General features: G+C 44.0%; 2 protein-coding genes across 5 annotated transcripts in view; one reads left to right on the forward strand and one right to left on the reverse strand.

The window, feature by feature from the left end:
- Positions 1-76: 76 nt before the first annotated feature.
- Positions 77-23,386, reverse strand: LOC121318849 (beta-arrestin-1-like). 4 transcript variants are annotated; one of them, XM_041255968.1, is made up of 17 exons: positions 23,279-23,386; positions 7,459-7,502; positions 6,501-6,531; positions 6,175-6,235; positions 5,872-5,916; positions 5,339-5,535; positions 4,988-5,047; positions 4,812-4,879; positions 4,502-4,637; positions 3,530-3,614; positions 3,088-3,160; positions 2,752-2,889; positions 2,386-2,469; positions 2,206-2,229; positions 2,012-2,061; positions 1,617-1,626; positions 77-878 (listed from the first exon to the last, which is right to left on the reverse strand). In XM_041255968.1, the coding sequence occupies exons 2-17, from the start codon at positions 7,467-7,469 to the stop codon at positions 785-787; spliced, it is 1,167 nt and encodes a 388-aa protein (XP_041111902.1). In that variant the 5' UTR covers positions 7,470-7,502; positions 23,279-23,386; the 3' UTR covers positions 77-784. The 4 variants fall into 4 exon arrangements, with proteins under 4 accessions (XP_041111902.1, XP_041111901.1, XP_041111900.1 ...); XM_041255967.1 differs by lacking the exon at positions 23,279-23,386 and adding an exon at positions 12,451-12,541; XM_041255966.1 differs by lacking the exon at positions 23,279-23,386 and adding an exon at positions 9,690-9,853.
- The window catches only part of LOC121317878 (phosphatidylinositol 3,4,5-trisphosphate 5-phosphatase 2B-like), an 18,416-nt gene continuing 10,005 nt past the window's right edge, over positions 16,338-24,748 (forward strand). The window contains 6 exon segments of the mRNA XM_041253974.1: positions 16,338-17,724; positions 19,987-20,050; positions 22,357-22,438; positions 22,441-22,494; positions 22,885-23,041; positions 23,500-23,628. Coding sequence (XP_041109908.1) covers positions 17,588-17,724; positions 19,987-20,050; positions 22,357-22,438; positions 22,441-22,494; positions 22,885-23,041; positions 23,500-23,628 — 623 coding nt within the window. The 5' untranslated portion in view covers positions 16,338-17,587.

The raw sequence follows: 24,748 nt of genomic DNA on the forward strand, positions 1-24,748 counted from the left end.
CAGTGTGGCGAGGGCGTGACGTCACCGTGAGCATGGGCGGGGAGAGAGTGGGGAGCGGCCGGGTGATGTCACTGGCACCGGAGACTTGTTAGAAGTAATATATTAAAAAGTGTAAAGCCTTGAACAAGGTATTTATAAATAAATACAAGCTGAACAGGCCGGCGTTACCTTGATGATGTGAGTTGCAAGTGCAGAAACTGTGCATTTTAGGCAATTGTGGTGTATTACTGCAGTGTCACCCATCAAACTGACTAGTTTAACCTGAACATTAGTCCCGCTCCACACCCCACTGCAACTAGCACTTTGAAAAGTAAAAAATATTTGTATTCCAGTGTTATTTGTTAAAAGCTTTATAACTTCCCTAAACGTCCCTCATTTTTATATGTTGCTGTAATATACTGGAGAAAGGAATGTTAAAGCAATGTTTTTTCAAAAATCACACAAAGTTCGCATTAAGAGTTCTAACAGTTTTATTCGTCTCTGCAGTGCTCTTGGCTTCTTCAGACTAGGGGGGACAGTGCATTAATTGACACTAGGGGTTAATGCAAGCTGTGTCAAAATCTCATTGGAATAAACCATACTGCCAATAAACAAGGAAGGTGATCTGCACCTGGAATATACCTTTATTATTTAGTAACTGAGCATTGTTTGCATGTTCAGAACACTTTTTAACTTGGGCCAAAAAGCTGGTGTGGTCGGTCCAGGAGTGCCCATCTGCCTGTCTGTCTCTGTCTGTCTTTTTGTATGTCCACCTGCCTGGCCTGGTTCTGACAGGCCTTGCTGCTTAGGCCTCCTCTTTCTCCTCTTTCTCCTCTTCGTCATCCTTCTCTCCGTGCAGATTTTGACGAGCAAACTCCTCGATCACAATGTCTTCCTGGCTGCATGTCACAAAGCACACAGGAACACACCGTTAGCACGCCACTTCCTTCCAGGGTGCAATGTGAACAGAACAGAAGAGAACAGCACCTCTGTTCTTTGTCTATGGCTTGCTATGTGGCCTTGCACCAGCAGAGGGCGATGAAGATGATGCACAAAAAACTGTCTTTTGGGTTGTGTTGTGCCCAGCTCTCTTTAGTGGACCTTTGTATGCAGTCTCAGTAAGTAAGGTCAAGGAGAGATGGTGTGTTTTGCACAGCAGAGCAGAACTGCAAAGCTGGATCCTAAGTGTCGGCCAATCAGCTGCATCTCCTGCGGAGATCTGTTTGGAATACGCTGTGCAACAAGATGGCACTAACTTGACTAACTAGCCCAAGGTGCAGTTGGTGTCAGTGAAGACCAGATTAGTCTCAACGAGAGGTTGCTGTCCCCAGTGGACAAGGTTAAAATAACATCCAGCACACACACACGCACAAAAAAAAAAAAAAAAAAACAGTTTAGTGAAGGGTCCTTGTACAGTAAAATTCACAACATTTTACTGTCAACAGAGTGAATGGCGATTAGAGAGTATCTCTTTCCCTGTACTGTAGCCCCAACCTTCCCTCATAATATACTGTTTCCACTGTAGCAGAGTCCCTAACGCCTTACACAATGTACACCCACCTGTCTTTTTCTAATCGGAGCAGATCCCCTAACACTCCCTCCATCTGTAGCCCTCTGTATAAAAATGTGTTGCTTACCTGACGCTTTCTACTCAGAGGAACAGGTCAAAGGAAGAGAAAGAGAATGAAGATTAGTGACAAACCTATTATCAGTGGGACGTGGTGCTGCAGAAGACAACGAGTGAGCTGGAGGTTATGCTGGGGTGAGGCACGATTATTAAAGCTTTGCTTGCAGCTACAAGCTTGGAAACATGCAGTATTGGTAAAAAAAACAAAACAAAACAAAAAAAAAAAAAAAACACCCGTTCATATTTACAGCACTAGAACCAATACACAGAATAATATATTAGTCATGTCACATGTCACAAATAAGATGTGAGAGCATTCTCTCAGTTGTTTGTGAGATTATTGAGCACATGTACAAATTATTTAAGTGGATTGCCTAAATAAAAGCAGAACCCTTCTGTACTCACCGCTGGGCTTGGGGTGCATCAGAGTGAAAGGAATCTCCACGGCAACATCACTGAAAACAAGCAGGAGTCAGTGCCAGACTGGGAAACATAAACTGCACCTAATGTACTACACTGGCAAGTGACAGACAAGCTGCACACAGTCTCCAGTGCCTTATCTGCAGTGTATTAGTAAGAAAGAAAGATTCTGTATTCACCTGGCAGTGAGATCTCCCAAGATGCTGCAAAAAATAACAAAAAGGTCCAAATAAAAAATCACACAAATAAAGCTCAGTAAAATAAAAACTAAAAAAAAACAACAATAATAAAGTAGATTTTGGATTCTTTCTTTCTTTCTTTCTTTCTTTTGTTCATTCGTTCTTTACTAAGATACCCACCCTCCTCGAGACACCATCAAGTTGACCTTCAGCTTGTAGGACACTAGAATTCCCAATACTTCCTTATCAATTCCGGGCCGCAGTCTGGGAGAGAGAGTGTGAGAGTGAGTTGAAAGGGATTAGAAGGGGATGAGAGAGGAAACGAGGCAGAAAGAGGGAGAGAGAGAGGGGTTGAAAGCGAGAGATGGTGACGAGAGAGAGTGAAACATCGGGGAGATTATTAATTTAGGACAGACAGACAAACACATAGATGGACAGACACATACAGGTGCAAAAAGATAAAGAGGCAAAGGACACCAGTTATAGAGACACTTACAGACACACACGCACACACACACACACACACACACATTGCCTGGTCCTCACAAGGTGGTTGATGCCAGGTTAGTGTCCAGGTGCTTCAGCTTGCCATCCAGCGCCAGGCCACGCTTCTGTCGGTTGTCGGAGAGCTGAGGTAGGACACTGTACACCTTGGTGAAGGTGGAGTTAGCGTTCACATTGTCACTGTAAAACACAACCAGCAGGGGGCGACAATGAACGCTTCCGTCGGTTACTTCAGAGGGAAGGGCCTTGTCATTGATAACCCAGGGAACGAGTCTTGCAGGTTAAGGATTGTAGGGAGTTTTTTTTTTGCCTCAATATGATCTATAATATGTACTTTAGTGGCAGCTCTTTAACAGCAGTACCCCTTCTCAGACTTACGCAAATTCCTCTGACAGCACGGTCTTGGAGTATTTATCCAGGGAGTACAGCACGACGTCTGTCATCTGATCAACTGAGAACAAACAGCAAGACAGGACTCAGTGCAGAAGGAGCACATACCCTCAGGAGTAGCAATGCACCATCACATTGTGGATTCGACACAGATGCTTCCAGCAGCATCTACTCACAGACCAAGCTCTAATCTGAAACCCTGAAATCTCCTCCTAACCCAAAACCTTAAAGTACTGTCAGTCCTGGCTTACCTGGAACCACAGCAAAGCCGAGTTCAGCTCAAATACATTTCCACAGTCAGACCATGGAGTTCCAGAACAGGCTCTTACATCACATCAAGCCATTCCTCTACCAAGAGTCTCCATCAAACAATCATGATCAGCCATGCTACTCTGGTCCTGACCCCCTTTCCCCTCCCTTTCTGACTCACTTGACACTTTGACTTTCTTGACAATCTTGTTGGTGTTGTTGGTGATTTTCACATTCACTTGGATGGTCTCCCCATGGTAGTAGATCTGAGGACAAGCACAAGCACAGAGTTAACCAGGTCTGCAGACCCTCTGCTTCTGATCACAGTGTTAAAATACCGCTGCGTTTGGAATCTTTAAACTGGGGCTTCGTTTGGACTCAGCGGCTTCATGTGAAATCTCATTGGCCACGCTGCATGTGTGTGTGATTTGCACCCTGCAGACCAGCTGTTTTGGCGTATTGTTCTCCAGTTCCAGCTCCGCTATGTCACATGTTTTTATCATGTTTTTCTATCTTACATGTTGCTATGATTTGTCTCTGTGTTTCCTTAAACTCAGTGGAAAGGCAAGTCTGATATATAGAGGTTGTTGGTGACTGTTGTAATCTCTTACAGTAATATATCTTATTAGCAGGGTGTGTGTGTGTGTGTGTGTGTGTGTGTGTGTGTGTGTGTGTGTGTGTGTGTGTGTGTGTGTGTGTGCGTGTGTGTGTGTGTGTGTGTGTGTGTGTGTGTGTGTGTGTGTGTGTGTGTGTGTGTGTGTGTGTGTGTGTGTGTGTGTGTGTGTGTGTGTGTGTGTGTGTGTGTGTGTGTGTGTGTGTGTGTTCAATTGCATGAACTGTGAGGATGTTTATTAAAAGGATACCAAGTCTGTAACGGAGAACAGTTACAAAAGAAAAGTTGTTGAAGAATGATGTAGCCACAGGTTAGGTAGATTGGAGGAATGATGACTGCAATGTTTATTGTCTCAGAAATGGGTAATTATGCCCATAAATATTGTATTGCATAATGATTGTAATGTTTAATAAAGTATTAGTATTGAACTGACTCATTGTTGTACTGAGCTAATCTTTCTGGGTTAATTCATCCACAAATATGACTCACACCAGTGAGCCAGTAACAGCTGGTACATACAGTAGCACACCCAGCCCTTACCTCCTTGTCCAAAGAAGCCTCCAGATGAAGGGCCTTGTCCGACATCATGAACTGCCTCACAATCTCTGCCTTCGGGGCCTCCCCTGTGTTGGTGGGAGCGAACTGCACCTTCCGAATGATGAGCCGCACTGAATTCCTGGAGGGGGGGGGTGGGGGGGGGATAGCAGACACTCCAGCAATAAAACAAACCTCAAATTCGGGGCTGTTTGCGCACTAGGGTGAACCAATACACTTCACACAATGAATTGGAACATGTTCGACCTGGCAGTGAGGTTCCACCAATATCTAGAAAGCTAGATAGTCATCGCACCTTTTGTGAATTTTTTCCTCCAGGTTCTCCGCGCAGAACGCCTTGACCTCAAAGTCGACCCCGCAGGACTGCAGAGACACAGACAGGGGGCAGAGTTATGAAACATGACCCAGCCCAGTCACTGCTAGGCAGGGAGTGACAGCGGTGTATCAGGAGAGGTTCAGCAGCTGTCTTACCTTGCCGACATCGTCAGGGCCGGGCTGCAGGGTGACTGAGCAGGGCAGGTTAGTTGGTATCTGAAACATAGAGAGAGAGAGAGAGAGAGAGAGAGAGAGAGAGAGAGAGAGAGAGAGAGAGAGAGAGAGAGAGAGAATGGGGGGCAGTTATGATTACTGGAATTGAGAATCAGCTCTGCACATTTAGATCCAATATTGATTGATGGGGACTGATAATAGAATCGGAGTGAGAGAGCAGTTGTGATCAGGAAGTTATAGGGGTAGGCGTGGAGGGAACGGGACAGAGGGAGAGAGGGGTGTTTGCTGTGAAGTTGAAAGCTGAGGCGAGGGAGAAGGGGAGAGTGTTTTTACCGTGATGTTGAAGGGGTAGGCGTACTCGCCCAGTTTCTTGAGCAGCTGCTGCTGCAAGTGGGTTTGGGGTTTCTTCTCCTCTCCGGTGGGTGGGTACACCTGCACAGTGTGCAGGTAGATGTCCTTCCTGAACGACAGCCCATACACTTCCAGGTCATCTCTCCCATAGCGGAATGCACAGGCCAGCACCACGTACGCTGTGGAGAGAAAGCAGAGCTCAACCCGGCTCACACCACTACACTGCACTGTAACATTGGAGTCATTGCACCTAAACACAGGAATCACTGCACTACTACACTGATATGATGACATCACTGCACTGTAACATTGTAGTCATTGCACTGGAATCACTGCACTACCCCACTGATATCACCACACTGTAATGATGACATCACTGCGCTGTAACAATGACATCACAGCACTGCAAAAATCACATCACTGTGCTGTAACACTGAAAAATCACTGCACTACACTTCCACAACTGCACTGCGTCGAGCGTCCAAAGCAAAGGCTGATTCTGTTCTACACTGTACCTTTCCTGTCCTTGAGGTACTCGGGGTCCACCAGCACCACCCCATCTGTGAGGAAACAGAAAGAGGTAAGACACAGCTGAGCAGGACGGGGAGAAACAGAACGATCCATGCCACTTTCATTAACGACTCATTTTTTTGTGACTTGTTTGTCATCTGAAATCCCCCGGATTCGTTTTAGAATCAAAATGGATTATATATTGTAATAAGCATTCATATTTCTGTTTTCTACTTAAGCCAGCTGATGAATCCTTTTGTATAATTATTATAATTTTTTATTTTACACTTACAGGGTATTGCACTTACCAACTTCCTCGACAGAATCCACATTGTCTACGAAATCTCTCTTTCCCAAGTACAGAGAGAGCTGAGAGAGAGAGAAAGAGAGGGGGGGCGTCAGTGACATCTCAGAATCAGATTTCTGACCTGGCAATCTCTCTGTTGTTGATGTGATATGAAAGTGAATGCAGTGCAGTGTGGATGTCTTTCAGGGTGTCTATATCTAGTATGATATCATCTTTTAATATATTTTTTAAACAATTTGGGATTTTAATACAAAAGTGAGCATGTATTTATAAAACAATGCTGCTGTGCTGGAGCTACACTGCCAGTGAAAGGGTTCATTTTCTTACCTTGGTGTTGGGGCTGGTTTTCTTATAGACTCTGAAATTGAAACACAGGCACAATTATTGAGTGAGTTTGGACATTTCTGATGCGCTGAGAATCGGCTCTCCCCTGTTTGTTATCTCTCTTCTACCGTTCCTCATATGAGAAATACTAGCTCTGTGCAGGATCTGGGTGGTTAATTTGTGTTTTAAGCCTTTAAAATGTAAATTGAAATAATGTCAATCAGCATTGCCACACAGTAGAAGTGAAGGAGGAGTCAGAAAGGTGGAGGTCTAGGAGATCCACAGTCGTCCACCAGGATAAAGCGATAGTTTAAGCAGTAGCATGCTATTTTAAACAGAGGGATTTAGCTAGCCTCTTACCCTGATCCTCCTAGGCAATGACAATAATTGAAATCCGAGATGAGCAGCACATCAGATGGGATTACTGAACGAGTGGCCCTATGGATTGCCTATCACCCCACCACCCCACCTAGCTGTTAGGACGCCAGTTCAATCAAGGCATCACAATGCTGTTGATTTATTTCATTTTATATTCCACCACGCAGTCCTCCTTCTGAAAATGAGAAGATTGCTTGTGTTTTGGATGCCTGTCCATTACAATGACTGCAGCACAGCAGAGCTTATGTCAGGGAGGCATGGAATCCAAGCTTGCAAAATCTCCATTCATAAAGCAACAGAGTTTAAAGGTTAATGAAGTATAGCATGTAGATTGGCTAGGGTATTGCTCTACAGATGAAGTTTATCAGGGAGTGAAGCAGAGTTTTTGTTCAACTTCAAATTTAACTGGAATGAAAAATATACTTAATAAATTTGAGCAGACAGGGTACAGAAACAGTACATTTGGAATACATTATGTTTTGGTGTATGGGCTGTCGTGGGTCTTGTGTGGCACAATCAGGCCACTGCTTCACTTCGTCAAGCAGCACCTCCATCTGCAACAAAACGCCTTGAAGATACTCACTTTGCAGTCATGTCTGCTTGTAAGGGTTGTGGCCTGGGTGTGTTCTGTGGAGTAAGAGAACATAGTATTGTTAGCTAGTATTGTTAGCAGTGATAAGTGAATATATATATATATATATATATATATATATATATATATATATATATATATATATATATATATATATATATATATATATACACACACACACACACACACACATACTGCATTTCCCACTGAAGTTAAACTCCTGTAATGGCTATACAAATTACACCATTGGGCTTTCCTATTGGTCCTTTATGTCACTTCCTCATGTCTTGCCCCACTCTTCATTGCGGATGCCCATTTGAACTATTGGAGTGTTCTTCGAAATGGAATGACTCTCATATTCAGTGTAAATGACTCTCATATTCAGTGTAAATGACTCTCATATTCAATGCACGCTCACTGTGCTTTCTCAATGTTAGCACTGACACGCATGTGTTTCCCACTATATCTGCAAGCTTTGTAATCAGATCCTAGTATTGCCTGATAAATGAAGAAGGCGGCTCTCCTCTGGAAGTTACATGATGTTGGTTGTTGCTATTCCTGCCCTTGGCAGAATCTGAACTGATTATACAATAAGTAGAGCTGGAGTAGAGCTGCAAAAACGAATCACTGAATTATCTGAACGAAGCTCTCTGCAGAAATCAGGTGCTGACAATCAGGGCAGGGTCATGACTGTAGATTGGGTTTCAATCTCAATCGCTTCCCTTTAAGCAACACTGCTGGAATAGTCAATAACTGACAGCACTACTATATTTATATATTCATCTAAATCAGGAGAAGCTAATCTGGGTGGATGAGATTAACACAGCTTTGCCTAATCTCAGCAGCACGCTCTGCCCTGGGATTAGCTTCGCTGATCTCTGCAAATTAAGATTGCCATAGGCAAGTGTACTCCCAATCAGCTATCATCACATATCTCTTCCATTGAAACCCATATGGGTTTGCAGAGGCCATAGTAAGTATAGAAACGACACTGTTTCAATAGACTAAGAGTACAGTAGATCATCTGCAGAGCACCCTGACAGCTCCTCTATATAAAGACTGGCATGATCTCATACTACCTCTCAATCTTGCTAGATTTAGGCATGTACTCTACATAGCAATACACTACTTGCAGAACACTTGGTAACAATGATGCCTCTATAAATATAAAGGATGTCACTTCTATCAGACAGCTGTGTTGAGAATGGGAGCCTTTGTATTTTTAAACTGTAGAACACAAGCGGCTCAGTGCTTCTAATTCCAAGATGAATAACACGACTTTAACAGAGATGCCACACAAGCTTGGATATATTTATTGCCACTCGGGTTTAGCATACTGTCTGAAAATGTTGCTCTTGTTTTAATTATTAGAGTTAATTATTTACTAGAAATAAACACTTTAGGTGGCTGACCCAGTGTACCGCAAACATTTGCAGCTTTATAATCAAATATGATTGTTTGGTGTGTCTTTCACATTCGCAGTAGAGAGTTCTCATCTGTCTCTAATATCCTAACATTATGCACACTGAATAATCTCACAATGAATAATCATAGCTAGTGACCCTCAGATGTTTACATGTTTGAATAATCCTTTCTCTGAAATGGATTGCGCGACATTGTATTCGGAATTATGACACAATGATTATCCATCCCATAGCTGTTCCTACACTATTCTATTGCTATCCCATTGTCTGCCTTCATTAATAGCTGGTCTTTTGCTAGAGCTGAAAAGTATTGGTGTGTAATCTAAATTTGGCTCCTACACAACACTTGCAATCACTGTCGAAAGATTTAAAAGAGCAGGCTGGGAAACTCTGCCTTATTGGAAAGGCAATGATTCTCATTGGAATATAAAATCATCATCATTATTATTATTATTATTATTATTATTATTATTATTATTATTATTATTATTATTATTATTATTATTATTATTATTATTATTATTATTATTAATGGCACCCACAATAATAGAATAATAAGGAGTGTGATATAATTTCAAAGAGAATTGCTGACTACCTCTCTCCATCCCTTCACACCTCCCATAAATACAGACAGGCAGGCAGACAGGCAGGCAGGCAGGCAGGCAGGCAGGCAGGCAGGCAGGCAGGCAGGCAGGCAGGCAGGCAGGCAGGCAGGCAGGCAGGCAGACAGACAGACAGACAGACAGACAGGCAGGCAGGCAGGCAGGCAGACAGACAGACAGACCCTGACAATGTTACCTGGGATCGCGAGTTTCCTCCTCCTGTTTTCTGTGTAATGCGTCAGCGATGTGAGGCTGGCTGTATGCTTCCCCTCCCGCGCTCTGCCTTTATACCCAACCTCTGCTCCCTCCCCTGGATTTAACCCTGCTTTTATTTTCAATCCTATTACTCGATTAGCTGTCTGCTTTTTAGCAACAACATGTTCAAAAATAGCAGGGATTAGAGCGAATGGTGTGTGTGCGAGCGAGCGTGTGCATGTGACAGTTTGTGTGTGTGTGGAGTAGAGTGGGACGGCGGGTGGGACTCTGTATTTGTGTGTGGAGTGGGTCAGTTATGCTTTATAGCTGCTGAATGTTTTTTTGTAAATAGGGATGCGGGCACACACTTGAGTTGTTATTGAGCTATTGCAGAATTCTGAACTTCTATTCATAAATTCTATATGAATGTTTTTTTTTTTTTATTAATGTATATTAATTAGTTGTGTGTGGAGTGGAGTGGGATGGCGGTTGGGACTCTGTATTTGTGTGTGGAGGGGGGGGGTGGGAACTGTATTTGTGTGTGGAGGGGGGAGGGTGAGTATACACACTGCATTTGTGTGTGGAGGGGGACGGTGGTGGGCACTGTATTTGTGTGTGTGAGGGGGAGGGTGAGTGGGGCACTGTATTTGTGTGTGGAGGGGTACGGTGGGTGGGGCACTGTATTTGTGTGTGGTGAGGGGGAGGGAGTGGGGCACTGTATTTGTTTGTGGAGGGGGACGGTGAGTGGGCACTGTATTTGTTTGTGGAGGGGGACGGTGGGTGGGGCACTGTATTTGTGTGTGAGGGGGGGGGGTGAGTAAACCACTGTATGCCCCCCCTGTGTGTGGAGGGGGAGGGTGGGTGGGGCACTGTATTTGTTTGTGGAGGGGACCCCGTGGGGCACTGTATTTGTGTGTGTGGACACCTCTCCCTGCCACTCACCCCCGTGGGTGGGGCACTGTATTTTGTTTGTGGAGGGGGGGTGGGTGGGGCACTGTATTTGTGTGTGGAGGGGGACGGTGGGTGGGGCACTGTATTTGTGTGTGGAGGGGGACCGGTGGGTGTGGCACTGTATTTGTGTGTGGAGGGGGAGGGTGAGTGGGGCACTGTACCCCGTGTGGGGGGAGGGGTGGGTGGGCACTGTATTTGTGTGTGTGGAGGGTGACGGTGATGGGGCACTCCCACCCCCCAGGGGACGGTGGGTGGGGCACTGTATTTGTGTGTGGTGGACGGTGGGTGGGGCACTGTATTTGTGTGTGGAAACACACACTGTATTTGTGTGTGGAGGGGGACGGTGGGTGGGGCACTGTATTTGTGTGTGTGGAGGGGGACGGTGGGTGGGGCACTGTATTTGCTCCAGAGAAAACATCTTCTCTGCTGATGGTGACGATTTGTGTGGGGCACCATCTGCACAGAAGATTTATTTTAGGACATATATAAAATATATTTCAGAATGTGATGCAATTTTTTAATTGGGAATTTTGAATATATTGAACTATATTAAAGTACAGGAGATTCAGAGTATATTCACACATCTAGCTGATTAAGAGTGCTGAATGTTTAATATTGGCACCGAACAAGGCGAATAAATAAATGCCCATATAAATGAAGGAGAATCTGGATTTATTCATATTCACAAACTGGGTTCCCCTCAGCTATTCTTTAGAATTGTAAATAGGTCTATAACCTGGGTCCACTAATCTGTGCTTCACAAGCGGTGTCTGCTAGGAATAGGGGTTGGAACGGGCTGGGTCTGCTGAACTGCAGCCTAATCATCAGAGGAGAAGCACAGTAAAGTGTATTGAAAGCAGCTGCCAGTCCGGGTCCAGATTAGCAGGCTGTCATTTCTACAAGTTGAACAGGGTCACACCTTCTACACAATGTGGATTATAGGTAATATTGTGAGACTGGGACCATCTGGTATGGATTTCAAACAATACACATGTCTTCTCCTCTCCTGCTTCCCTATGTAAATCATTCTCACATGCAGTCATTCACAAGGAGCTGGGGGACCATTGCTTTCTATGTAAAGGTCATGACATATTGTCACAAAGACGGCCGGAGCGGGTGACTTCAGACCAGAAACAGGAACCAGGAAATAAACGACAGCGAGAGGTGGAGTTGGGTGGAGCTGAGCAAATAGTCTCGCTCAGCATTTAATAGTGCAGACAGAAAGAAAATAAAAGGTTGCAAGACAAACAAAAACACAGGACACGGCACTGGTAGCCAAAATAAACAGACAAACAAGACAGACTAACACTAAACAAAACAAGGTGAGCAGATATTTGAACTATTGCTATTATTATTATTATTACAATTATTATTATTACCTGCGTCTCCAATCCCGTTCTCCACTCACCGAACACACAACATACAACATATACAAAATACACACAGGGGCGGGCACTTTGCCGCACATACCAATTCTCTGTTTTTGATTTTCTTTCATAATCGGAGAGAAACCGCTTATACAACATGGATAAAACTTTGTACGGTGACAAAGTTTGGGACAAACCTGGATTCCTACTGTGTTTGACATACATTTGTGACATCCATCCCAAATAGGTCATCCTCTGTTCCTGCCTTGGGCAAAGTAGCAAAATAAAACCGGTCTAATATGGGTACAGTTGTGCCAACAGTTCTGAATGAGTTCCTATTCATTTTCATGGACAGATGGACAGGTGGCTGCACCTATATTCACTTTGGCTACTGAGCCTAGAGGTCAATAAAAACCTCAAACCACCTCTGGTAATATTAATCACCTGTAGCTCTCAGAGTGCCAGGTGAGTTCATTCTCATGTGTTTCCCTCCAGTGTCACTGTGGAGGGATGGTGCTGGCAGCCTCCTAGTCCCAGATTGGATCGCTCACGGGTTCACTGCATGTCTGTGTAACTGAAGGTGAAAAGGCAGTGAGAGCTTGTAAACAAATCACAGACGGTGTCTGTGGAGAACTTAAATGTGACCTTTTGGCTGTGCTGATTAGCAGGGTCTTTGTCTTTTATAAATAAGCCCCCTAGTTAAGAAGGCTGTGCCTCTCCGTCAGGATCGGGATGCTGTCTAATAATTCCAGCAGACAGAATAATAACAACATCATTCCATGCAGTCAGCTCAGAGTGTGGGTGTGTGCTTTGGAAACTTTACATTAGCAATGAACCATATAAACAGAAACCTCAGCTATTCATACATTTAGCACATGTTCACATTGGCAGTACACTGATTGCCTGTTCCGTGATGCTGTGTAATTAATATACATTAATAAAAAAAAAAAAACATTCATATAGAATTTATGAATAGAAGTTCAGAATTCTGCAATAGCTCAATAACAACTCAAGTGTGTGCCCGCATCCCTATTTACAAAAAAACATTCAGCAGCTATAAAGCATAACTGACTGTGAGCGTCACTCCTGTTGTCGTCCCTCATACAAAGCAAACACGTTGAAGAACAGCAGTGTGTTAACCCTGGAGTCTGTTACTCAATGGAGAAGGGCAACTGGACAGCCTGCCGAGGTATCTGAAGTGTGCAAACACACTAAAAAGACAAATATTTTATAGATACTGTCACTAAACAGTTTTTTGAGAGTTATTTCGAACCCAAATGAAGTTCCTATTGCTAGAGGTCTATTTCTGGGGCAGCTTAGCAGTAAGGGGATTACAGAATAAGTCAACAAAGGTCTTTACTCTAGCAATCCCTCGTGAAGAAGCAGTCTGTGAAAGATTCCAAGTCATGCAACCAAAAAGAAACCCCAACGTGACAGACTATTTAATTGGCAGACAAAACAGCAGGCAGTGAAACACAAGTGGAATGTGTGTTTTGTGAGCACGGTGGGCCAGGTTTACAGAGCATTGCTTGATTAAAATAATTATACTGATGTTACAAAACTACAACCAAACAACTAAGCAATGCAATTCAAGAGAAGCTCTCATTTGGCTTTGCTGAAGAGATTTCTCAGTGGAACATGGAATTCCATCTTGGAGTGAACGCTTTGGAAACTGGGATTACACCCAGAGGATCAGAGGAATCCATCTGGGAATTAGCCAGGAGAAGGTGAATTTAGCCATGCCAGATATGCATGAAAACCTGGGTTGGGATTTAGCCCAGACTCCAGGGTTAACACAATGCCATTCTTCAAATCAGTGCCAAGGGACTTTTATAGACACCTTGTTGTCTCTTCAGTTCTCTAGAAGGATTTTGCAGGTTTCACATGATGGAATATAAATAGAGCCCCGTTCATCTCATCCAGTGTTATTCTAAACAAGGTGCATTCAGTTGAAGACCTCGGGGGTACAGATTGGGAGGTGGAGGGGCTGAATAGGACTCACATAGCAGATCAGCAAGGATTCAAAACTCTAGCCAAGAACCGGGAGCCTGATTTAATCTTTTAATAACAGGTCCATAAGTAGTTCAGTGTTTTTCTGGGCAAGCATTTTCTAAAGTTACCCACAATCAATATTTCTGTGGATGTGGACACCCTGAGGGCTACTGGGAGTTCCCAGCCCAGAGAGAAGAGTCTGCTGTCTGGCAAGCTTTGTCCATTATCAAATATTCTGTAACATACAGTGGATAATATGTTAAGGTATGTTTATGTGTTCATTTACAAAGAAATATTAGTTTATAGTTTTCAACTGAATTCCTAATGTAATAAAAAATAATATTGTGCCTTGATGTCTTATTTTTCACTGATGCCCAAATACGCCACCCTAAACCCCCTTCAGCAGCTGATTTTCCTGGAAGGTGAGCCTTGCTTAGCGTTTGAGACAGACAGACAGATGTTCTCTTTCACTTCACATTGGGATAATGACAGTGCTTTATGGAAGCGTCTCTTGCCCCACCTATGAATTTGCTCTCTGTCTTACATGATTTTCCAACGAGCGACAGGAAGACCAGCACAGTCATTTTGTTTTGTATCACTCAGAAAAGCTATTTATAAAATATTCAAATACCAAGGACCGCAATGCCAAATTATATTTCAGTTCTGCACTCAATTGAAGGGGAAACCCTGCATGCTGTTTTTAATACATCTATTCAAATGATCCTTTTTATGGTACAGGAAAATGATAAGAAGCAGCAGTAAAATCTGTTCTCACTGGGTTCTGAAGAGTTCCGAACATGATGCCGTTACAGAACCCCTAATGCTTTAGAACACAAACCACATGAAACCACATGACTCCTTATAAAAAACACAGAGCCCTCTTGTCTAAGTGGGATCAGTAAACACCAATACATTTACAATTCATCTGACCATATTCAATAAAGACAGAATTTTCAAAGTGTTTCCTTCATTCTTTATGAACTAATATTTTTTGAAAGGAGATACAATCATGTTAATGTTACAAAATGGAAAAAACCTTTGAAGCCCTTAAGAGAGCCTGGAATATATAACTTAGTTGGTTCAAGTTTTATAAAATGAACCCTTTAAAGATTATGTGAAAATAAAGCTGCTGTGGTTAATAAGCTTTCTTCCAAAGGGTTACTCAGTTTGAATTGCTGAGATTGCACCTTGCTGTGAAAGGCCAGACTATTAGAATAGAATAGCCAGGGATTAGCGGAGCGATCGTTTGAGTTATAAAAAACAAACCCACCATTGCTGATCATTCTGGAGTATTGATACAAAGTTTTGTCACCTTTCTTTTCGTGTTTCCTATGATACCATCAAGATTCTGTGAACACATAAGCCAGTATCAAAATTACAAGTTCAAATGTCTCCTGCCTTTACCAGCTTCATAACTGTGCTTTTACACTGTATAGTGGTGTCTACTGTGGTTTGCATGGATGTTTTTGATATGGTATTTAGTTTTTCTATCTATTTTAATATTTAATCGAGTGAGCTGTGTAGTGATGCTCGTGGAGTGAGAGGGTCCCAGCTGTGGTTTGATGCTATGTGTCTATATGGAGTGACTCTGTGGTTAGTGGGTTAGTTTGGGCTGCGTTACTGAGGACTGCACACAGCCTGCTCCCCAGGAAGTGAGTGGGGGTGGTGGGGGGGGGGGGAGGGGGGGGGGGGGGGGGGGTGGGGGGGGGGGGGGTGGGGGGGCCGGGTGGGGGGGGGGGGGGGGGGGGTTACGAGGGGTAACTGCTGATTTCTTTGCACTGCCCCCCCCCACCCAAGTTTAAAACAGCTGGGCAGAGAGCCTGAGAGGGGGGGGGGGGTGGAGTAAAGAGAGAAAATGGGACAGATATACAAACACATAGAAGCACACAGAGAGTAGCGAGGCAGAAACACAAGCGGGGAAAGCGGAGAAGAGAATGAAAAGGAAATGTAGAAGGAACTAAAAGCAGGGATGAAAGACTCGGTCAGGAGGTTTGGGATCTGAAGAGCTCAGCAGCTGAAGAATACTGGGCCTGAGATCTACCGCAGACGAGGGAGGCAGGAGAGAGGAGAAGAGAGAGAGAGAGAAGTACAAATGAAAATGTGAAAACTAAAGTGAGGGATGATCATATCCACATGGGGAGGAAAACAGGAAGAGAAGGCAGAGAATGAAGGGGGGAGGAAAGACACAAGAGGAGGAGAGCAAAACTGCTCAAAGAGAAAGTAAGAAAAAAAGAAAGAAAAACAAATTAAGAGAGGAGTCAGGAGCCACTCCGAGCAGTGTTGGGGTTTGAAGGGGGGGGGGGGGGGGGGGGGGCGCAGTTGATGGGGGAGGAGTTTCAAGGCTAGGTCTAGTGATGACGTGAACCCAGACTGTTTCTATTTTTCTCTGAGCTCAAAGTGGCTTCCTCTCCCTGCGCCTGCATTCAGCCAGTGCTTCATTCTATAGACAGGGGCTCGTGAGGAGCCATCACTGCAAGATCCTGTCTGCCTGGACCAAGGTGACAGTGCCCTGGCAATGAAACAAACTTACACCCTTCTGTGGAGATGGACTGCTCTCACCTGGAGACAACCTAAAGAGTCTTTGTTTAAACAAGACCGATCCACTGATCCGACAAGGATGTCTTAATCCCCATATATGGGAATCTGCGGGGGAACCGAAGACTCATTTAATTGAGCTTGCTATTGCTAGTATGCATATTTTACTGTCCAGTCTGGAACCGATTTCTCTGCAATGGTATATTTGAAGATTTTAATTTGTGCTTTTGTGTGCACGGTCTGGTGTCTATTTTATACCTGCACCCCAAAGACAATTACACTGCATATATTCTCACTGCATTATTGTTTGGACAAAAAGTAACTAGGACTGATCTCGGCAGCTCCTGATTACACAAAAGGATGCCAACTTGTGCAGAGCCCAAAATAAACACAGCAGGGCTGGGCTGTGAAGGGTTCTGGAGTCGCAGCGTTGCTTCAGACTGGGAGGCAGCAACATGCTGAGTGAAACCAGCCAGGTCTTACCTCGCTCTGGATTGTCACAGGAACTTATTTCAAGCAGTGATTGATCTGCTAGCCAAAGCTTTTAACACATAAATGCAAACTACAATAAATACAACCTGCAACAAATACAAACTACAATACCGTCCACTGTCCTTGGGCTTCCCATGATATAAACCCGTTCAAACCATCAACAACAGGACCACTTTTGAAATGGATGCACATCCCAGAGGGCAGGACAAGCAATAACCTTCTGCAGCAGAAATTGACATTGTACCACTGGGCTGAAGAAGCAGCTCCACTCAAGCAAGCAAAGAGAAACTTTAAACTAGCACTGGGATCTGCACCAGTTCTCATTTACTATTATTATTATTACTATTATTAGTAGCAGTAGTAGTAGTTGTAGTAGTAAACATAGTGCTGGTAGTAGTATCAGTTATAACAGTATTTCTTTTTTTTATAAACCTCTCTATTTGTATTGTCACACGCTGCCTGGCTGGATAATGTGACAACCCTTTTTCTCTAGACCTGGTCTGACATTGCACTGGTTCAACCCGATTCAGCCCAGTTCAGCCTGGTTTAGCCCGGTTGGGCCATGGCGACAGCAGCCTGGTACCATCGTGATATAAGCCGGGTGCGGGCCGAGGACTACCTCGCCCGGGCCGGGAGGGACGGCAGCTTCCTGGTGCGGGACAACGAGTCGGTGCCTGGGACCTATGCACTGTGCCTGCTGTGAGTACCCAGCGCCAGGCTCGCTTTGTCTGTGTTTGTCTCCTGTGTGTGTGCTGTGAGTACCCAGCGCCAGGCTCGCTCTGTCTGTGTTTATCTCTTGTGTGTGTGCTGTGGGTACCCAGCGCCAGGCTCGCTCTGTCTGTGTTTATCTCCTGTGTGTGTGCTGTGAGTACCCAGCGCCAGGCTCGCTCTGTCTGTGTTTATCTCCTGTGTGTGTGCTGTGAGTACCCAGCGCCAGGCTCGCTCTGTCTGTGTTTATCTCTTGTGTGTGTGCTGTGGGTACCCAGCGCCAGGCTCGCTCTGTCTGTGTTTATCTCCTGTGTGTGTGCTGTGAGTACCCAGCACCAGGCTCGCTCTGTCTGTGTTTATCTCCTGTGTGTGTGCTGTGGGTACCCAGCGCCAGGCTCGCTCTGTCTGTGTTTATCTCCTGTGTGTGTGCTGTGAGCCAGATGCAGTACTGGTACAACAGCATTAAACATGCCTACAACCCACTGGTCCCCTTTTAAGGTAGGACTGGAATCCAGCAGGTTGTTTTAAAGCACCGTGCTTCTACAGCCACATCTTTAGAATTTCCTTTATAACCCTATTTAGAGATGCAGTATTTATAAGAGAACCATTTTTTTCAGTTGCACTGTGGCTGCTAATTATTTTGATAATTATATATTGTTTTGGGATTATTATTTTTTATATTAGGTGGATTATGATTTGGGTGTAGTACAGTTTTATTTAGTATTATATATGATTTACAGAGCAATCGTAAGAAGTAGAATCTACAGTATGTGCTGGTTTCACTGAAATTCAAACAACTTTCACCATTTAATGGAGGTGCCACTGTATCATATACAGGGTTATCTCACTCTTCTGCTAGGCTAGAGTTCCCTTCTGTTAATGAAATGAAGAGGTTGCTTGAGTGTGCTGGGAGGATGCTGATTGTGCTCCTGTTTTATTTCCAATTAATTGAGCGTCCTTGAAAAAGTCACAGCCCACTGAAGCCACCGAAGAGTGTGCCTCACTCAGTGTGACTCGCAGCATCAGGAGTTAGTTACACAATCACTTCACACCCACAATGATTGCAGAGTTACAGTTGCATGCAATAAACCCGACTATGCAATAACGAGTAGAACGGAGACACGGTTTTTCCTAAGAAATGACATTGCGTCACATTTTATTATTTTAAACTGACTATACATTTTTAACTAATCTTTGCAGAAGGGGGGCATTATTGTTGAATTATTCGAGCATCACTGCATGCAAAATGGTAGAGAACACACAACACACAACACATTCTGCAGTTCAAAAAGCACGCTGACCCAAATTATTGCAATACCCAATATTGCTGTTAGTTTGGACTTTCATACCAATACATGAATGCGGTCCCTTTCACACAAGCTAATTTTAGGTGACATTCATGCCTCAAAAAAGCATTCAAACTCAATTGGAAATACATTCCAACAGGATTCTTTTGACATTTGAAATGCTTACCATTGAAACAAAATATACAATTAGCCAGCACACACACTTTCCACACTTTCTCTGTCCAGCAGCTGGGGCTCAGTCTGCCAGCTCCAGTCTTGGATTCCGTTCTTTTCATTGCTTTTTTTCTTGTTTAAGTACACAGCTGTTTTGGCAGGGAATCCTTCCTGGGAGGGCCAGAGTGTTTTGTAAATACTTGTGGATAAACTGCATTGTCCAGGATGATAAATGCCTCACAGTTAAAGGCTTCACGAGGATCATATGCAGGGAATGAGTAAACAGAAATCTGACCAACAGCCAAGTAAGAATAAAAGGGTTATCTATTTATAAAGATGCAAAGAACTGGCTAATAAAAGCTATATACAGATAACTGGAACAAATGTCAAGTTAATAAAAAAAGTTCACTCCTGGGCGATGTACAAATTTTTGTCCATTTCACATCTGTAATTGGCTGATGCCTTTATTCGCTGTGCTTTTTCTCTCTCTGGTAGGACTACTGTCGGATTGAGATGCAAAGCTAGTCAATGTTTTCGTGTGTCTGTGTTTTTTTGGTCATCGTTTGTGTCTGTGTCCCTGTGTTTATTTTTGTGTGCTTGTGGGTCTTTTGTTCATGCAAGATTGCTTTAAAAAAAATGGCCACAAATGAAAAGTTATTTAAAAACAAATGTTTTGAAATTGCTCCTCAGCGTCTGCCAGCTAAAGTGGAAACTGTTTAGGCTGCCACATTCTCTCTCTCTCTCTCTCTCTCTCTCTCTCTCTCTCTCTCTCTCTCTCTCTCTCTCTCTCCAGGTTTCAGTGCCATGTTCACACCTGTCGAATCCTGCCTGATGAGGAAGGCTTACTGGCCGTGCAGGTGAGTGCACCACCTACTCTCTCTCACACACACAAACACATGGTTGCCTTGCTGTCTTCCACTGTGTAATAATTAGACAACTGCGCATGCAGGCTGCATGCTTTTCTGCCTGCGTAAGCTTAACGAAAAGCAAAACATTTTCCTATTCATCCAGCTGGGAGCAGCACTGCTCAGTGAGAGGGCTAGTATCTTAACACTGGGGACACCGTTAATGGACGCCCATTATATGATTCACAACTCCCCTTGCAGTGCATCTCTCCGGACATCATAACAATCGCAAACTACATCGGGAATGCGTAATGGAAACTGTGTACAAGCATCAGGGGCTGTCTCTTTAATGACGGGCATGCACTGCTAATTAATACTAGAGGAATAAAAAAAAACACCATGAACGTAGACTGGGCTCCATTATGAGGTCAGTGCACAGAGTAGGCTTTACAATATCTTACCGAGTTAGTAGTGTGATGATCATAGTGACAGCTCCTTTTATATATGTTTTAATACAATGTAGTGAGAATAAAACAGCGGTATAGTCAATCAGTCAGATTCTGTTACTGTTTGCGCTGGTAAAATGGGAGTAATTTGTTTCTTAGGTGTATAGTTCATGATATTAAACATATTTTCAGTTCTGAGCTCTGCTGCTCACCGAGTTTTAGGCATGATTTAAAGATTACTTTTTATATACCCTGTTTTAATTCATTGAATAAAGTTTAATATTTTTTAAACTGTTCCAGACTGTTCTTGAATAATCCAACTGTTCTAGAAATGAACACCAGTCTAGAACACTTACATGGCGATTAAACTAGGGCACACCCTGTACACTAGGAGGTACGAACAAACAAATTCTTCATTTCAGGGCACATCTGACTAGGATTTATAAAATGCATCAATGAGTTGGCAGGCTGAACACACTGGGATAATTCAAGAAAATTGAAGATGGTCCGAGCAAATCTACTTCACTTGATGATACAAATTTAATCAGGCTGTTCCAGTCCAAACACCTCCATCCCATTACTGCGCTCAGGTAATCTGCTTGTGTATGTTCCATTAACTCATTAACCTGGAAATTTATTTCTAAATTTAAATTGATCCGTTTGGAAACTTACAGCAAATGGTAAAGCACATACCAATATCAAGTATGGTGCAAGAAAGGTAGTTAAAAGCAAAGTAAAATGCCAAGTTAGCATGTGGTAAATTTTCATGAGGGGAGTTCTGTAAGTGCAGGGGATGGTACTTCTGCTCTTCTAGCCGCGGTTCTGGTTGCGATTATTTGCATTCTGGCTTTATTTAGTCCTGTTTGCATAAACCAGGAGAATAAATAGAACCGTACTGAGAAAAAGTCTGCAGTCAACACATAGACATTTCTGTAGACGCTGTCGACCGCAGGGCACCGAGAGGAAAGGTGTCACACCCTTTAAAGTGGGTTAGTGATTTCTGTAGAGGCTGTCGACCGCAGGGCACCGAGAGGAAAGCTCTCACGTCCTTTAAAGTGGGTTAGTGATTTCTGTAGACGCTGTCGACCGCAGGGCACCGAGAGGAAAGCTCTCACGTCCTTTAAAGTGGGTTAGTGATTTCTGTAGACGCTGTCGACCGCAGGGCACCGAGAGGAAAGCTCTCGCGTCCTTTAAAGTGGGTTAGTGATTTCTGTAGCACGCTGGTTCACTCGGCACGGCTGCTATCTGGATCAGGATGTGGGAACCAGTTTGACCTCAGCGGTGCCTCAGGCAACGGCCTGGGGGAACTGGGTTTTATTTGAATTTTATTTTGATATGGGGCAGTCAGGCTTTTACACTAGAACAATTTTTATGCTAATTCTGTCAACAAAGTAGAAATAAACAAGAAGAACTTGTTTTTGTTTACTAGTTTTGTAACATAGCAATGACCTTCTCTATTGTCAACAAATGTGGTGTTTTTTTTTAGAAAAAAAACGTTAACATGGCTGCAAGTCTTATTTCAAAATAGCCTTTTTACTTGATTTATCACATTTTGGCGAGGCATAAAAACAATAGTGAAAACGCCCTCAAAAAAATGTACCATCTTTACCAGCATTTAATTAAGGCGCATGTGAGTAGCCTGAAGCTGTTTCTTGTTTGTTTAAGAATTTTAAATTGTGTTTTTTCCCCCTTCCCTAATGACGATTTGGAGTAAATGACTTTGAGACTCTGGCCCATTGAGTGTATTAGTCTAGTGAACTGAATTATAGACACAGTGGGCATTGCTTTTACTTTAGTCTTGTTCACAAAATGCACCCTCGCGATGCAATCAAAAGCCAGCCTGCCAGCTGAACTCTGTCTTGGTCTCTGCAGACGACGCAGGGGGTGCAGGTGAACTGTTTCCGGACGCTGGCGGACCTGGTCTCGGGTTACCAGCAGCCTCACAAGGGCCTGGTGACCCCCTGCTGTACCCCGTGGGGAACGAGAGCGAGGCGGGTGACGACGGCTCAGGTAAGGTAGGGGCGCAGGCTGAGAGCTCTTTGAAGAATTAAATGCAGTTTGGAATGTATGTTTCTCTCAACTGTTTCACTAATACCGAATTTCAGTTAATTTGTAAATGAATTCGCTTGAAACAGCCCACTCTTTTTGCAGTTGGGAGTGATATAGCAATTGCAATGGAGATTTTATTGAGCAGTGATGCTTGCAAGATGAATACAAGACCCTGACTTTAGCTGTGCAAGTGATTCTTTCTACTGCACTTCCTGTTGTCTTGCTCACCTCTTTGCTAATAACATCCATCTGAAAGGTACTTTGAAAAATTGTAGCATAATAATGTTTAAAAAACATTCAAATGAAACAAGACTGCGGATTTGCGTTAGAGAGATCGTTGTATTTCCCCAGATGGCGAGGATGAGAGACCCGGTCCAGCCTGGTTCCAGAGTGCAGTGCAGGCCAGTCCCAGCAGTGCTGGTACAGGGGACTCTCGTCCCCCGCTCCCTACGCAGACCTCCATCCCCCTCCTCCTCCAACAGCGGCTGCAGGAGCTGGGGCCCCCCAGGTACATGCTGCTTTGAGACGGACCCCCGACTGCTTTGATTCCCCAGTTACTAGAATGCTATGCCACCCGGTGTGCCAGGAGAAGAGCTCTGCTTCCACATGACCCAATTCTTCTGTTTATAGTTAAGCATTTTAAAGAAAATAATACTGGTGTGTTCAGAGTTTTGAAAAGAAAACACAAACTTTGACGAACCTGATCACTAACACCACTCGTAACAATATATCAAATGATACTGACCTTATTTCTGAAATGTTTTTTTAAATGGTTGAACTGTTATTTCTCCAGATATCCCAATCACAGGGAATAGCTGCATCTCCATTATAAACCTGAATACTGTCCAACTTCTCATGGGATTGCAGTTACCCTTCCAATGACCAGATAATTAAAACCTTACAGAGGCTGCTGGGAGATCCAGAGCTGCAATGGTTCTGATTGGCTGTGTGCACCTGTAATTACAGCAGGGCAAGCGATCTGATTGGCTTGGCAAGTGAGTACCTGCGCACCCAGCTACACCTGGACCTGGAGGGAGTGAGGAACGGGAACTCGAACCTGCAGGCTCTGGGGGCTGCCTGCAGAGGGCTGCACAGGTAACAACACAGAGAGCTAGAGGCACAGTGCATCTATACCAACACACTGCAGGATCACAGACCACAGAGAGATAGAGGCACAGTGCATCTATACCAGCACACTGCAGGATCACAGACCACAGAGAGATAGAGGCACAGTGCATCTATACCAGCACATTGCAGGATCACAGACCACAGAGAGATAGAGGCACAGTGCATCTATACCAGCACATTGCAGGATCACAGACCAAAGAGAGATAGAGGCACAGTGCATCTTTACCAGCACACTGCAGCATCACAGACCACAGAGAGATAGAGGCACAGTGCATCTATACCAGCACATTGCAGGATCACAGACCACAGAGAGATAGAGGCACAGTGCATCTATACCAGCACACTGCAGGATCACAGACCACAGAGAGATAGAGGCACAGTGCATCTTTACCAGCACACTGCAGGATCACAGACCACAGAGAGATAGAGGCACAGTGCATCTATACCAGCACATTGCAGGATCACAGACCACAGAGAGATAGAGGCACAGTGCATCTATACCAGCACATTGCAGGATCACAGACCAAAGAGAGATAGAGGCACAGTGCATCTTTACCAGCACACTGCAGCATCACAGACCACAGAGAGATAGAGGCACAGTGCATCTATACCAGCATATTGCAGGATCACAGACCACAGAGAGATAGAGGCACAGTGCATCTATACCAGCACATTGCAGGATCACAGACCACAGAGAGATAGAGGCACAGTGCATCTATACCAGCACACTGCAGGATCACAGACCACAGAGAGATAGAGGCACAGTGCATCTATATCAGCACACTGCAGGATCACAGACCACAGAGAGATAGAGGCACAGTGCATCTATACCAGCACATTGCTGGATCACAGACCACAGTGCATCTCTATACATAGAGTGACAGAGGGCAGTATGTGTGTTATATGAGGCTATAAACACATTTAGGGCATCTGATGGAGAAATACAAATACAAGGCGTGCTCTTGACCAACTAATGTGGTCATCTTTAAAAAATCTAGAGTTTGGGAGACACGGTGATGCCAAAAGGGTTTTTGCTGCATTAGATGCCTCATTATCATTCTTGGATATATTTATGAACAGGTAATGT

The sequence above is a fragment of the Polyodon spathula genome, chromosome 7 (assembly GCF_017654505.1).
Source record: "Polyodon spathula isolate WHYD16114869_AA chromosome 7, ASM1765450v1, whole genome shotgun sequence".
NCBI lineage: Eukaryota > Metazoa > Chordata > Actinopteri > Acipenseriformes > Polyodontidae > Polyodon > Polyodon spathula.